This window comes from Cynocephalus volans, chromosome 7 (genome assembly GCF_027409185.1).
Source record: "Cynocephalus volans isolate mCynVol1 chromosome 7, mCynVol1.pri, whole genome shotgun sequence".
In the NCBI taxonomy this organism is placed as follows: Eukaryota; Metazoa; Chordata; class Mammalia; order Dermoptera; family Cynocephalidae; genus Cynocephalus; species Cynocephalus volans.
Genome location: NC_084466.1, coordinates 12038730 through 12056011, shown reverse-complemented (window position 1 = coordinate 12056011; position 17282 = coordinate 12038730). Strand labels below are relative to the sequence as shown.

The 17282-nt window shown below is 37.0% G+C and overlaps 1 protein-coding gene across 2 annotated transcripts in view; it reads right to left on the bottom strand.

The window, feature by feature from the left end:
• Positions 1-17282, bottom strand: part of NALCN (sodium leak channel, non-selective) — a 304715-nt gene that overhangs the window by 206499 nt on the left and 80934 nt on the right. For both annotated transcript variants that reach the window (XM_063102662.1, XM_063102664.1), the window contains exons 7-8: positions 5150-5292; positions 4915-5019 (exon numbers count right to left, since the gene is read on the bottom strand). In XM_063102662.1, coding sequence (XP_062958732.1) covers positions 4915-5019; positions 5150-5292 — 248 coding nt within the window. The remainder of the gene's footprint in view (positions 1-4914; positions 5020-5149; positions 5293-17282) is intronic.

The following is a 17282-nucleotide window of genomic DNA, read 5'->3' as shown; positions in this document are numbered from 1 at the left end:
ACACACACGCACGCCATACCATATATACCACACACAAACATGAGATCCGTTATTTGTACTAATATGTTGTCAGCATATTTTCATGTCAATAAAGTTCAATCATTATTTTAATGGCTTGCATTTATTCTAATTTCATACTTTACAATCCATAACTTATTGCCAGAGATTTAGATTGTTTCCATTTTTTAAAATTTACCAAAATATCTCAAGAAATGTCCTTAAATATACATCTTGGACTACTGTCCGAAATTTTTCTTAGGATAAATTCCTAAAAGTGGAATCCCTTGTTCAAATAGGATTTATGCTTTTAAGGCTTTTGATGCATATTGCCAAACTATTTTCTGGGACAAAAATGTTCCAATTTACACTCTTAGTAACAATGTATGAGAATGTCCCTTTCTGCCAATACTAAATACAGTACTGTCTTTTTTAGAAAAGAGAAGTTAACAAGGGGTCAGAACAAAGACAGTGTGTTGACCTCAGGGCCTGTAATGGCTAAATTCTAAGGAGGTAGGATCTCATAGTGACTAAAACTGAAAGTTCTTGCAGCTGAGCAGCCTGATTTGGGTCCCCAGTTCTACCACTTGACAGTTATGTAATATTGGGTAAGATAATTAACTTTCTAATCCTTGCTGTTTCTTAATCTGCCAAGCAGCAGAGGCGGTAGTAATACCCACTTCGTGATATTATCGTGAAGATTAAGCAGGACAGGTTGTAAAGCTGTTACACAGTGCTTAGTGCAGCTCTCAATATATGTTAGCAATTGTAATCAGATGGTATAAATTAGCAGACTATCATCAACAACAGCACAAATGGATTTCCATGAGCACTCTCCTCTTAGAACAATCATTTGGAAACCCATAGAATTTCATACTTGAGAATTATTTCAGGCCTGTCCATTTGCAACTGCTAGGGATTCATCATGGGTCACTTGATTTACAAAGTAGTTGAGAATGCTTTTGGGGATTGTTCTACTATAGGCAAAATGTCATCAATGACAGCAATGACAATAACAGGTTATCTACTGGGAGGTGGTGAGAGAAAAAATCATGGGAATCATTAGCAGCCACATTAAAATTCCAAACCCAAGATACACACACATGGTAATGGAGAGAAAATCTAGGCTGACCGGTTACTCAGTGGGTTAGAGCACAGCCTTATAAACTCCAGGTCATGGGTTTGGATCCACGTACTGGCCAGACACACACACACACACACACACACACACACACACACACACACACACACACACACACACACACACACACACACACACACACACACACACACACACACAAATAGGTAATGGGGAGAAGATCTAAAATTTATTTTGAAATTCTTATGCTCTTTGAGTTTTACCAAAGTCAATCTTATTTAAAAAATAGGTAATAGTCATTATTATAGAAGGTAATGAGAGTGGACACCTGGCTTGTTTGCCTCATTAAATAATATATTCAATGACTCTGCCTTACAAAATTTAATTCTCATTTATGGCTTCCTATGATGAATGTGTTGATTGCTCCACCACGATGTTCTTATTGGCGGGAGCTCATTATTGCACCATGCTAGAATAGTCCTTCCTGAACTGCATGCATTATCCTGAGCTCTCACATACTTTTGTGATGTATATTCACGTGAAAGATCAATGGTCTTGGAACACAGTAAACAACTGTTTACTAAAGCACTGTCTTAGAGCATTAAGTTAAACATAGTTTTTTCTTGGAGGAGAAATTCTTCCCAATTTTGATCATGTATCTTTTCATCTCTGCCTTTCTGTTTTTTAACCCAGTACTGCACATTTATGCAAAGTTGCTTTAGGCATGCAGAAACCCATATTCTAAGAATGTCAATGGAAGTATAAGGGAGGAAGAACTCAAAAGTGCCTTTTTTCCCCCTGCATCAACTTTACCCTTATCAGTCTTCTATTTTAATTAGGGGGAATTAATTCAGAAAACACGTGTCTGCAAGAGTGCTCCATCAGAGATCATAACAGACACAGAAATGATGACTCTCTTTATACAATCAGAATATTTATTTACTAAACCTTTAAATGACCCTGTTGGGGGTCATTTGTTTATAAAAGTTAAGAAAGTACTGGCTGCCAGAAGCCTGCACTGTGTGCATAACAGAAAAGTAGTCTGTGTAGCCCTAAAGTTCAGCAGTCCCCTCAGATCTACTCAGGCAAAGTTGGGGTAAGCTCATTCCTATCACGAGCCATTCTAGGTCAGAAGACCACAGAACGGGTGAAAAGTATCTGAAGTGAAGCGTCCAAGTAATGGGAGTGAAGGTCAGGATTAGAGACGCTATACTTAGGACTTTGTTCACCAACACATCCCAACATCCCAACATCTGGTGCTGGGGCAACCCCCGCAAAATTGAGGCATGGTAGTCCTACTATGGACTGACACAGGGGGCCATTACATCATGGGTGTATGACTCTCTTGCCCCTCCACCCAGTACGTGACTGAACTTGTGGCAACAGTGAACCCTTTCTAATAACCGTGCAAGTATGAAAGTCACAAGCCTATCAGAGTTCAGGCAGACTCATGATTACTAATCTGAAATTTTCTGCATCATTTTCCCTGTTACATGTTGTACTATGGTCTTCATAAGACCTTTGACATTGCTTTTTTTATAATTTGTTTGCATGCTGTGACTCAGAGGCATTTAATGGTATCCATTAATTTAAAAATGTTGCTTTATAATTTTAAAGAAACAGTTCCCATCACTTTTGTCTCTGAATGGTCCACATTAGCGTCAATTCCTAGCGACCTGCCTAAGACGTTGGAAAGCCTCTTATTTGTCCTGTTAATGTGCATATGTATGTTTTCTTACACACATGGCTGTCAGGGGAAGTCTACAGAGTTCGAGACATCGGCAAGTCCAACCTGCCCTATAGCTTTCTGGTGAGAATTGCTTGTATGGAACAACTGCAAATTTCTCACATTTTAGAGAAAGGTAAGAATGGACTTCATGTCTGAAAGGCTGCATGCTTTACAATACACTAACCATCTCTCCTTAAAGCTTATTTGTCTTATTACAATTAGAAGCTTGAGATTTAGTGTTTTAAACCACTTCATGACAAGTCCATGCTCAGAGTGTGTTCAGATTTTACAAATCTAAAAGAATCACGACAAATGATGTCTCTCCCTGCCACACACACGGAAGCATCTGGGGCCACTGGCAAGTGGCTCGCAGGGGTGGGCGGGGCTGGAGGCCGGTTGCTAGGCTGCCTAAGTGGTGTTTCTCCCAGGCTGACAGCGGGAGCTTCAGTTGCTTAGCAACTGGGTCCTCAGCCACAGCATTTTTCTTAATGAAGGTTTTTCACGATTCTCTGTGTGATTACCTCCGCTGAATATGTAGACGCATTCCCTCTGAATTACCAGCTTATTCCTCCTGATTAGGTACAATTTTGCATCAACATAATTTTGCACGACTTTGTTCAAAGTCTCTTCACATTTCACTTTCTATTATAACTGCTGGCTGATTTGGTGGCGCTCCCAAACACTACATTTCCAGCTGTGATTTTATACACAAGAGTTACTTAATAAACATAATATGATTCTAAAGACATTTCAGGTCATCTCCCAGGAACACAGCGTGTAAGTTAAGTGCTGAGTTCATAGTTCTATGTTGCATCCCGACCTCAATGTCTCCAACAGAAAACATGCCCTTCGAGAGGTTGTCCCCTCAGAATGGACTTGGAACTTTATTATTCCTTCTAGTTTGCTAAAAGAGACAAGGGAAGAGATAAGAACTTCATGTGGTTGATTCCTCGAAGGCTTTCCCTACATGGCATCTGTGACATAAACGAGATAGCATTAAAAAAAAAAAATCTTTCATGGAAGTTTAAATAGTTATTTGTCAAAATTGAATAACATCAACACTATTTCGTCTATAACAACTGGCTAGGCAATTCAAATATATAAAGCTTGATAAAGATGCTGCAACATCATAAGGTTTTGTCAAAATATTAGTATGTTTAATGTATAGCATTTTAACACATAATTACAAAAAGTTCAATTCAAAGATTTTAAAGTAAAATTTGTACCTTGGCTCTTTCACAGATACCTTTGTCCCAGCAGACCTGTATATGTATGTTCAAACATGCTGTTTCTTTTAGAAATTAATATTAAAATAATAGTTACAAGGCATTTAATCCTTTTATTCTTGAGAATTTTTATTTTCTCTCTTTTATAAAGATTCATATTGAAAGAAGATATATAAACCCGCCCTTCCTTTCTAACCACCACCACAACAAAAATAAACAAAAACAAAAATAAAGACAAAAACATTGGATCTGAATTGCCCTCTCATGTAATAGCTGCTGTGCTGCTTTTAATAAAACTGCAGGCCACTTCTAATTTCTCAGGAGCTTATGGGAACCCTTCTGAATACATAGCGATTCCTCAAAAATCACATGCATGCATGCGGGTTGAGGAGTCTTCTTCATATTGGAACTGTGATTGGTTCATTTTGAATGAAACATATTTTCCATTCCAAAAATTCTAATCCTGTTCATAAGGGCCTTTATATGGGTGTGCAATTACATAAATAAATACTCCTAAAAATGGGAAATTCCACAGTTGCTCTATTTTATCTGCAAGCCCTTTGAGGACTTGTGATGTCAGAACCAAGTCAAAGGTACATAATAAATGTGGTTGATAATCTTCGTTTTGGATCACAACCACCCATGGAGGTGTTAAAAAATACAGATGCCCTTGCCCCACCACCCAGAAAGTCTGATTTGGTTGTTCTGGGCTGGGCCCTTGTATCTGCTTTCTTTAACATCTCCCTACCTGAGTCAGATTGCAGAAGCCCATCATACCCAAGCTTCCTCAAGCTCCACTGATGGGGAGGATGGGATATGTCCATGTTTGAGTGGGTCATGACGTCATCTCACTGGTACAGTACCTGCGTGGTGGCTGTTGAGGTCGTGCTGCTTCTTGATCCCCACATTTGTTGAAATTGAACTCTAATTTCTGCAAACGTTTCAATGATGACAGCAATAAACACATTCTGAAAGAAAATTACAAACCACATTTACCAAACACCGGGAATGAGGAAGCAGAGGGTGACCCAAAACAAACCAAACATCTGCAGAACTATCAGAAAATATCGACTTTATTAGTGCCATTTCGTATAGTACCTTAACAAGCCAGGCAAGGAAGAAAATGAGAGTGATGAAATAGAAGTAAGAACGCCAGCGGGGAAAGCTGTCGATGGCTCTGTACATGAGGAACACCCAGCCTTCCTGAGAGGCGGCCTCGTAGACCGTGAATATGCTGGTGCCTGGGGACAGAGAGGACAGCAGACTGAGTTACGACTGCCTTGTGAAATAAGAAAACATGTTTCAGAGAAACAATCAATATTGATCCACGCTCATTTCTTCAGTGACAAAAGCTCTTCTAAAGGGATTAAAATTGCATGCCACATTTTATTGTTCTTATTCTTAGGATTTTGATAAAGTTGTTTCTGACTTCAAGCCAGGGTAATTTCAATATCTCTAGCAATAAAATAATTTCGTTAAATCTTTAGCTTTTAAATGCATCTAATAATGTGGAAAAGGAAACAAACATTCAAACCAAGTATAGGTACAATGAAGAAGAATGTGTACTATGTGAAGCTTGCCATTTGGGGCTTAACACTTTCACATGCTGAAAAGCATCTGGAGTTTTAACCAAAATGAAATAAATCTGAGAACTGGGTTTCATGTGAAATCGCTTTCTCATATGAAGATTAAAGTATGTGGAGCTCCAAAAATTAATATGGTAAAGCTTGTCTTTGGATTCCATGGTATTTACTAAACATCATAATGTAGTGTAATAGTATATCATCAAACAGTATTTTGTATTTCTGGGAGAACAGTCTCATTGAAAATACTTCCGGTCATGGAAAGAAATGAAAGTGAAAAATATGTGGACAGATTTAAGAGAACCTAAAATGTCATGCAGGGAAAATACATGTTTAATCTTAACAACTATGAGATATTTTACAGATGGGGAAACTAAGGCACAAAAAATTAAGTAGCTTGTCTAGGGATACACAGATAATTCTTAAGGGAACTAGAATCAACCCTGTTCATCCTGGAACAAGGTCCTATACATCTGACTGTGATGATATCCTGCCTCCTGAAATCCTTTATATAGTTTAGTTTTCTGATCTGTAAAATTAAAAGCAACATAGACCTCATGGTGTTTTGGGAATTAAATGACTTAAATTCTGTAAAGCACTGGCATACAGTGAGTTCTTAATGTATTTCAGGTATCATGATTAGTATTATAACATTGAAAATAATTGCTCAATGCTATTTTGTGAAGAAGCATACAAATAAAAATATAGTGTCACAGTTGTTTATGAAATAAAGATGTGTTATTCATAAAACTGGTCAACATTTGCACCTTAATAAGTTCTACTGCTATAAATGAGTTAAATTATAGAATACAAAACCAATATCAAGTAATATATATTCTATCTTTTTTTATCCAACTTTATTTATATTTATTTTTGTGGGTACAGTGTGTTGTTTCAATCCACACACATATTGCACAATGGTTCACTTAGAGCAGACAGCATAGTTTGCACCTGTTAGTCCACCTTTTCTCCTACCCCACCCATCCCCTCCCAGCCCCTGGTAACCATTATTCTACTCTCTGCTTCTATGAGACCATATCAGACTCTTCTTTCTGTGCCTGACTTATTTTGATTTCTTGCTATTTATTTTTAGCATGTCTCCTGTAAGTTTTTGTGAGGCTTACAAAAAATGTTATAATTATAACAGATTATTTTAGACTAATAACAACTTAACTTTGATATCTAAGAAAAAAGAGAGAACCAAAGCCAACTCTACACGTCGGCCACATTCCCTCTCACTTTTTGACATTTTGTTGTTGCAAGTTACACCTTTTAATATTCCCTATCTCTTATATGGTTGTTGTATTTGTGGTTGTCTTGTTAGGTTTGGCCTTTAGACTTCACAGTAAGGATATAAATAGTTTATTCACCCCCCTTGTGACACTGGAGTATTCTGAGGTTGTCTGTGAACTTACTATTACTAACGAATCATGTATCTTCAAATGTTTTCTTGCTGATCTTTAGCATCACCTTCTTTCAGATTGAAGAACTCCCTATTTAGCATTTCTTTTAGGACAGGTCTAGTGTTGAGGAATTCCCTTAGCTTTTTTTTGTCTGGGAAAGACTTTATTTCTCCTTCACATTTGATGGTTAGTTTTGCTGGATACAGAATTCTTTTTCCTTCAGCACCCTGCATATATCATCCCATTCTCTTCTGGCCTGTAGGGTTTCTACTGAGAAATCTGCTGACAGAGGTATTGGGGATCCACTGAATGTTACCTGTGTGTTTCTTTTCTCTTGCTGCTCAGTATTCTTTCTTTGTCTTTGGTTTTTGATAGTTTGATTGTGATGTGCCTTGAGGTGTTCCTCCTTGGATTGAATTTGATTGGCAACCTCTGAGCTTCCTGTACCCGGATGCTGTCATCTTTCTCCATACTAGGAAATTTTCAGCCATTATTTCCCTGAATAAACTTTCTACATCTCTCCCTTTTTCCTTCACCTTTGGGTATGCCAATTATTTGAGGTTATTTCACTTGAGGGAGTCCCAGATTTGCTGTATTTCTGTTTCATTTTTTCTTATTCTTTTTTTCTTTTTTGCTCCTCTGGTTTGATAATCTCATATGTTTTATCTTCGAGCTCACTGATTGTTTCCTCAGTTTGATTAAGTCTGCTGCTGGAGTTTTCTACCAAGTTTTTCAGTTCAGATAATGTATTCTTTATTTCTAGAATGTCTATTTTTTTTAATTGACTTGATTCCTTTGTTAAGTTTCTCATTCTGCTAATGGATTGTTTTCCAGATATCATTTAATTTTTTTATCTGTACTTTCTTGTGACTCCCTGAACATCCTTAAGAGGGTTATGCTGAATTCTCTGTCAGACATTTCATAAATCTGCTGTTCCTCTGGGTCCACTGCTGGTGCTTGGTTTGTTTTCTTTGTTGGTGTCATATTTCCCTGTTCTTTCTTGATCTTTGTGTCTTTACATTGATGCTTGGGCATTTGAGGAGACTGCTACCTCTTCCAGGTTTTATAGGGGTTCTTTGGTGGTGTAGGCACTTTTTCGGTTAATATCAGAGCTTTGTCTCTGATCTGTGAATCTTTTTTTTTTCCCCCTCAGTTATATGTTAGATTATTATCTACCACTGCCACTTAAACTCTGCACTGGAACTAATCTGTTGTCCTTTGGTTAATTCCAAAATTGGGAGAACTTCCTGTGGGTGGACCAGCACTTGAGCCTTGTGGGTGAACTAAATTACTGCTTTGCTGCTGATTCTCTGAGGAAAGGCTTTTTGTGCAGCTCCGGTTTTAATTGCTGGCCTTTTAGTCACTTCTGGATCTTGCGAAGTCAGATACACCTGGGCTGTGTGGAAATTCTGGCCCAGGACTGAGTCTTCCCAGCTAACTGCACCCCTGCAGTTGGATGGCACTGATCAGTCTCCACTCATTGGCCTGTGTTGACTGGAAGACAGATCAGCTGCCCATGCTGTACTCCCATGTTCTCCTGGTGGACAAGCCTTCTGCCCACATTCCAAATGCTTCCTGTGGGGTGGGACTTACACCGGTCCCTCGTGGGGACTCACTGGCCTTTGGATGGCTCCTTTCTAGTTAGCTGCAGCCCTTCGCTCCTATGTGGGTCCATGGAACAGCATCGGTGGTCTTGCTGGCCTGGGGACTGGTAGGGTGTGCTCTGAGGCCCTCTTCTCCCCTGCAGACTCCAGACAACTTCACACAAAGGGCTCAGCTGTGCTGCTGCTTCTTCCTGCCCCATGCTGGGGCCAACTCTGAAGTGGCTGGGGCTTAAAATGGTTGGATCAGTCCCTTCTTTCTCTCACCGTGGCTTCCCCCACCTTCACGAACTCTGTGGGTCTCTCCTCCTCTTCCTCTGAGCTCCAGCAGTTCCTGTTTGGAAGTCTGGCTTTTTAATAGTTGTGAATTGATCAGTTGTGGGAGAGAGTGACTCTGGAAACTGCCTATTCTGCCATCTTGATGATGTCTTTCCATATATGTTCTAATCACAGAGAAACTTAAAAGTATAATGTGCATATGACCAAATATCCAAACTAAAAAAGGGGTTGTTAAAGTTGGACGGACCTCACTGTCTCTTGGTGTCTGTGAATGCAGAAAGAAGAATCACAGCATCAGTGAACCCCAAAGTGTGCCGAACAGCTGGAAAGTTTAGCAGCAAATGGGGACAGTGAGAAATAAAGAGGCTCTAAAGAAAAACTGAGAGAAAGAAAGAGAGCATATCCCTATTTGGTGAATGCTCATTGCGTATTAATGTGTGCTAATATATGTTATGTGTATAACTTCATGTATGTACTGCCTTGCATCTTAAAAACATTATGAACATTGGTAAGTCATTGCTGTAATGAATGACTGGTATTTGTAAAGCATGTTTAGTTTCAAGTTGCTTTTACACACTTACATCCTAAGAGAATCTCTGTCTTACTGGGAAGCTAGGTGGGAAGGTGGGTATAAGGGAAGATATTATCAATCACACTGTACAGAAAAAGAAAGTGAAGGTCACCCATTAATGAAGATGCCTGAGGTGGAAAGAGATAGAACCCACAACATCAGGTTACAGGTCATAAATTCTTTTTCTTTACCATGCTACTTATATTTTCTCTTGCTTGAGACTGAGGCTTTTAAAAGACATTATTTTCTTTAATTTGAATGAAGTTAATTTTTTTCTGAGGGACTATGACAGTTACGTTTATAGTGTATTGAAGAACTCATGCAAGAAGATGACTTGTAAGACAAAAGTTCAGAGAAGAAGAGCACATACAAAAAATAAAATGCCAACAGAAAACAGAAGTGACTGTTTTCATTAATGATTCATATGTACTAAAAATGGTCAACACTTTTGCTTTTGTGCAATTGAAAATTGAAAGACAATTTCAATGTAAAACAATATATGTCCCTTCTTTTCTTCTAGTTATTCGAATGAAAACAGAAAAGTGGCTATAAAAATTCATGATGAACTACCATTACAGTTTAACAGCTTTATAAATTGAGCACTTGCAGGTAAAATATGGGGACTGTCAACATAAGATTAAATTTTAAAGGAAAACTCTGAAAATTACTCTCCCTCTCCCTAACCAGATCTTTCTTTATTAAGTTTAGGGGGAAGATGTTATTTGGAATTAAGTAAAGAAGAGACCATTCAACAAATAATCTTGAAGTTTCTACTCCATGTTTCCTAATTCCACAAAGGGAAAACGTAAAGAAGTAGGAACCTGCAGCGCAGCTCAAAGAGCAGGGTTTGTTGATACAAAGGGATCAGACATTTGTGAAAATATAACCAAAGATCCCCCACTCTCTGCCTTCAGGCCACACGTGCTACCTGTATCAGTTGCTTATTATGCTGAATTCTGTTACCTTGTCTTTCTCCCTCACTAGGTGTAAGCATCTGTAAAAACTATATTTTTCACTTCTGTACCAGGCATTGAGAAGCACTCAAGAATTGATAAATTAAACAATGATCATATAGTCTCAAGAAATATGAAGGCATTTCTCAAATATGTACTTTTTTTATCAATTCTTCCTCAATGTGAATATTGTACAGATAATTTGGAAACAAAGGGAACTGTTTTATAGTTAATTGACTTTATGTTTTGCTGATTTTCAAAATTCACTTAAAACACATGCACACACGTAAAAAAACTGAAAAGCCCATGCTACACATAAACAGGAAAACTCTACTGTTTTATTCAACATAAGAATTTCCTATAAAACATACTGATATACACAAAATATTTTTTCTAGATACACTCCAGAATATTTTTAGTCCATTTTAATTATGGAACTAAAATTTCTGGCTATAAAGACCACATTTTTGTTAACTGGATAATGATCCTATAATAGCACCCAGGGAACAAAATCACAACAATGATATTCAGCTGACCAATTCTCCTAATTTCATTCATTCTTTCTGACTTCTTCCATTGGTGGTTGACTTCATTGTGTAAGAAGAACCACAGGTCTACATTTGGAAGATAAATACTAACATTGAAACTTTTTATAGGCTGCCTGTATTGAGACAGAGTAGAGAATATTTTTTTACAGGTCTGAACAAAATTATATTCTCATCTGTTCTGATTATCTTCAGGGTTATATTCACTATTTTGCTGTCTTCTGCTGAGTCCTTTTCCATTAAAAAAAGGAATTTCATTTGTGTCTTGAGAACATTCCTGTTTGTTTCTTCTAGTCATAGGTTATACAACCACATTAAGTGTTTCTACTCTCAAATGACAAGATCACAAAATTGTGGTCACTAATCACAAACTACAAACCTAGGGCCCCACCACTAAACCCCTCTCCAAACACAAAATATATTTGGTGCTATTGTAATGATGGCAATACCTGATTAATGGCAAAGCAATTTGGGAAGTTACAGCTGGGGATGTAGGCTTGAGCTAGTGAAATACAATGAGCATACAAGGCTTTCGTCTGAATAATATTCACCCCCACAGTCGGAATTCCTAAGAGTTCATTTTAGGACCATCCATTCCATACTTTCTCTCAATGTTTGGATCCTTAGGGCAATTTTCCTGAATTTTAACCCCTCCACTGAGATGGACACACCCCCTCCCAAGGCAGTCTGAACCCAGGCCAGGCGACAGCCCGTCCCATTGGCTGTTGGCCACACCTCAGTCTCTTTAGAAATCTGCTTTTGGCCTTGTAAAGAATGCAGCCCCTGCAGCACCTCTGAGTCAATCATCCCCTGTTTCACTGCGGTCATCCTACTATGCATACTTGTTTTCTTATCTGGTCCTTTAAACTTTCCAACCTGATGCACTTTTTATGAAATTGACCTGATTATGTGGCTTCATTTCCCAAACGGAAACAGCATCTCATCTGCAGAGGGCAAAATGACAACATACCTGTCACTCGAGAGCATCAGTTTCCCTCAAATTTTTCTAAGTCACTCTTTCTGTTTCTCTAGGTCTGATTGGATCTCATCCTTTTCAGAGATAAACTGATTGACATTGCCTCTACTAAATTTCAGTTTGAGCATCACCCCTCAGTTGGAAAGGAAAAGAAACTTATATTTTCTTCTACCACTACACATGAATGGCCATGATGTACAAGATACTTCAGAAAGTTCATGCAAGAATAGAATTAAAAGATAATGCAAAGGGCCGAGCCCGTGGCGCACTCGGTAGAGTGCTGCGCTGGGAGCGCGGCGACGCTCCCGCCGCGGGTTCGGATCCCATATAGGAATGACCGGTGCACTCACTGGCTGAGTGCCGGTCACGAAAAAACGACAAAAAAAAAAAAAAAAAAAAAAAAAGATAATGCAAATCTTTCCATGAACATTTTGAAGTGCCCTCATATCAGTGCCTCAATGAACTACTCTTAACTAGTAGATTTAGCTGTGTAAATATATAATTGCAATCCTAAATTCCCAAAACATGCTTATTTTCTCAACTACAGTTGCAATGACTAAATATTCAATCCTGAAAGATGGTCAAACAAGAGAATACCTGTAAAGATAATGATCTTTGCACATTCTCATTATTAAAAGTATAACCTGTTCAAGATGGGGTGCGTGAGGCATCATTTGATTTTCATTTGCTTTGTTATGTTTGTTATATATTCAGATTGTCTTATTCTCTAACTAAATTTTATTTTTAAACTCTAGAACTGCTCCACAGAGCAATATTCTTATTAAACTGCAGGACTAATAGAAAAAGAGCTTTGAATAGTTTAAAGGGGAATCTGCTGAAGCCACCTAAAAGGTAAACCCTAAAGGGTCCACCAAAAAGCTGTTAGGATTAATAAACAAATGTAGTAAAGTTGCAGGATACAAAATCAACATACAAAAATGAGTAGAATTTCTATACTATAACAGCAAACCATCTGAAAAAGAATTGAGAAAACAATCCCATTTACAGTATCAAGAAAAAAAAAGAGGATATCTAGTAATAAACTTAACCAAAAAGGTGAAAGATCTCTACACTGAAAACTATAAAATGTTGATGAAAGAAACTGAAGACATAAATAAATGAAAATATATTCCATGTTCAAGGGCTGATAGAATTAATATTGTTAAAATGGTCATACTACCCAAAGCAGTCTACAGATTTACTGCAACCCCTATAAAAATACCAATGACATTCTTCACAGAAATATAAAAACAATACTAAAATTTAAATGGAGCAAGAAAAGACCTTAAATAGCCAAAACAATTCTCAGCAAAACAAGCAAAACTAGAAGCATCACACTACCCGACTTCAAAATACACTAGAAAGCTGTAGTAACCAAAGCTGCATGGAACTGGCATAAAAACAGATGTATAGACCAATGGAACAGAATAGAGATCCCAGAGATACATTCATGAACCTACAGCCAACTGATTTTCAACAAAGGTGCCAAGAACACACACAGTGGAAAAGAAAATATATTCAATAAACGTTGCTGAGAAAACTGGATATCTACATGCAGAAGAATGAAACTAGACCCCCTACCTCTCATCATATAAAAAATGAACTCAAAATGGATTAAAAACTTAAATGTAAAACCTAAAACGATAAACTGCTAAAGGAAAACATACGGGAAACACTTTATGACAGGGGGCTGGATAAGGATTTTTTAAATAAGACCTCAAAAGCACCAGTAACAAAATCATTCTTGTATAGACAAATGGGATTGCATCAAGCTAAAAAGCTTTTGCACATCAAAGGAAACAACAAAGCAAAGAGACAACCTACAGAATGGGAAAAAATATCTGCAAACTATACATCTGACAAGAGATGAATATCAATATTATATAAGGAACTTAAAACAACAGCAAAAGCCAAACAACCTGATTAAAAAATGGAAAAGTACCTAAATAGACATTTCTCAAAAAAAGACATTCAAATGGCCAACAGATACACAAAAACATACTCAACATCACTAATCATCAGGGAAATGCAAATAAAACCACAATGAGATATCATCTCACTCCAATCAGAATGGCTCTTACCAAAAAGACAAAAGATATCAAATGTTGGCAAGAATGTGGAGAAAAGGGAACATGTGCACACTGTTGGTGGTGTGGTAAATTAATACAGCTACTCCAGAAAGCAGTATGGAGATTCCTCAAAAAATTAAAAATAGAACAACCATATGACCCAGCAATCCCATGACTGGGTATATACTCAAAGAAATAAAATCAGAAAGTGGAAAAGATATCTGCACTCCCATTGTATTGCAGCAATATTTACAATAGTCAAGATATGCAATCAACCCAGTGTCCAACAACAGATGAACGAATAAAAAAAAGGTGGTATATTTACATAATGGAATACTATTCAGCCACAAAACAAAGAAATCCCGTCATTTGCGTCAACATGGATGGACTTAGAGGACATTACGTTAAGTGAAATAGGCCAGGCACAAAAAGAAATACCACAGGATCTCACTCATATGTGGAATCAAAAATAATCAATCAGTCAGTCAATCAATCTATTAATCAAGAGTGCGAGAGAACAGAACAGTGGTTACCAGAGGCTTGGAAGGGTGGGGGAGGGGAGGATGGGGAGAGGTTGGTCATTGGGCACAAAGGTACAATGACAGGAGGAATACTTCTCGTGTTCTATTGCACAGTAAGGTAATGATGGCTAATAGTAAGGTATTATCTATTAAAAAATAGCTGGAAGAGAGGCTTCTGAATGTTCTTATGATAAAGAAATGATAAATGCATGAGATGATGAATACGCTAAATACCTTGATCTGATCATTATACAACATATATGTATTGAAATATCAAATTTTACTCCATACACATATATAATTTCAATGTGTCCATTAAAAATAAATACATAAATAAACAAAGGTAAGTTGTATTGTCAGTTTCAATTTAAGTCAAATCCACTGCTGTTTAAATCCTGAAGGATTTCATAAAATCACCCCTTAAAAGGGCACCACTGGCTTACTTAGTTGACGCTCTCCTTCAGGGTTCCTCAACTTTGTTACTGGTGACACCTGGGGATGGACGCTGCTTTGCCATGGGTCTGCCCTGTGCACTGCAGGACGTGTTGCGGCATCCCTAACCCCCACCCACTAGATTCCAACAGCACACCCAGCCCCCACATTGTGACAACCAAAAATGTTTGTAGACATTGTCCAGTGTCCTCTGGTGGGCAACACCACCCTTCATTGACAATCGCTTTTCTAACTTCACAGTCTTTCTGACACTGTAGGTTTTGCCCTGACGTGCCTCACTTAGGGCCTAGCATATAATTTGTATTAAATATTTTTGAACTGAATTGAATCTCCTCACTTGACAGACGTAAAAATGCAACAGTTGTGAGATTTATCAAAATCTCGCCATTGGTTTATAAACTATTTGGAGATCAAACAATTTTAGGTCAAAGGATAAACCTAAAAATGAATTTTTTAAACTATACTTACAACAGCCTACATCTCTAAAGATTTTTGAAACCTAAAAGCCTAGATCCTAAGACATCATTTGTTTACATAAAGTACTTGCCACACAGTAGATAGCTCAATAGTGCCATTACATTAATATTTATCAATTTGTTGTTTTAACAAGTATACATTGGAAGAAAAAAATTATTTCTTTTAAAATTCCTGCAATTTAATAAGATGACCGTACAAGCATATATCCCAAGAGGGGAATATCTTAGTTTGCAGAACAAGACACTACAAGTATATTAATTAAATTTCAAAAAGAAAATTTTCATATTTTGAATGAAATAAATGGCACAAAATTTTTCCTAACAAAATTACAGTACTACTTTCTGAATTATTCCAGTACAAACCACAAAGACATGTTCATTGCAAGTTTTCAGGATTTGCTTCTAAATTGAGATGAGACAGTAAATATATTCATGGGCAAACAGAAGAAAACAGACCTATTCTTAATTCACATTAATGGAATCTGGGTTCTGTCTGGGCCATGAAACAGTGCTGAATATACTTGTTAAGCAGCTCATGACACATGGAGGTTTAGGCTCAATCGTGGAATCTGAGCAGCAGTGTTGTTCACATTTAGAACAACACGACTGCCTCTTTAATTCATCTGTAACTTGTACCTTGAGGTCACTTATAGATTACAAACTTTATACTGAAATTCTTTTTTGTTTAGGTGAACTCTCAGTTTCTCTCACCCTTTGATAATCTCCCCACTCTATGATAGAACATCTGTTATACAGATTTTAGTCATATATTTAAAAAATATTTTAGCCAATGGTCAGTGGCAAGATTCACTGTAACTTTTTAGGATGTTTTTCTCTCACCAAACTTCTCCCATACCACTTTAACATTTACTTCTTCACATAAACTGATAACTCAAATCCTGTGGTTGCATCTGTGATAACAGGAAATTTTACCCAACAATAATTATTGTAATGTTAATTTATTTGTCATGAGACAATTTTTAAAAAACACCAATGAGACGTGTATTTTTAAGATGGACATCTGGATTCAACATAATACACCTTTGTCACTAAGGCTGAATTTATCCACATATGTGAAATGAGAATGTAAATAGGTTGACATTAGCAAGAAAGGCCGATCCTGAATTGCAGAGATTTATTGAACAATAAACCAGCTAGAATTAAATTAACTGGGATGATGTCACCTTTCTAATGAACAAAATCTTTATAAACAATGTTTTCCATTTCTTGAAATCATATTTCACTTTATTAAAATATATTTCCAAATTAATTAACACAATTAAATATATTTCCAAAATAATTAACACAAGTATTTTCCCTGATATACTGTGATCTAACCTTATTACTTTTATCACCTTCAACACAGCTTGCCCACACGCTCAACTAAAAAGCCCCACACACTCAGCCTGAGAACTGCCACATGGCCATCAGAATAACAAAACGAAACAGAACAACACAACATTTTTTTATCTGCTATTCCAGAACATGGAACAAACACTCATTTTATTGTAAATGCTTTAAAATATATTTATAAACCTTATGTTTTGGGGCTGAATTTTAGTTTAGATTTTTGTTTGCTTGTTTGTTTGTTTTATAAAGTTCAACACTCTTTTGACACCACCTTCTTTCACTGTTGAAATTATTTTATGTGTCCCCTTCAACCTCATTGTCTGCAGCGCTAAAATTTTGCAATATGATCAAAGGTTGTACAGAAAAAAGCATATCTATGTTTACATGCATTTTCTAAGTTAAACTTTTTTTAGAAGTAATAAAAATTTTTAATTGAAATATATTTCTTGGA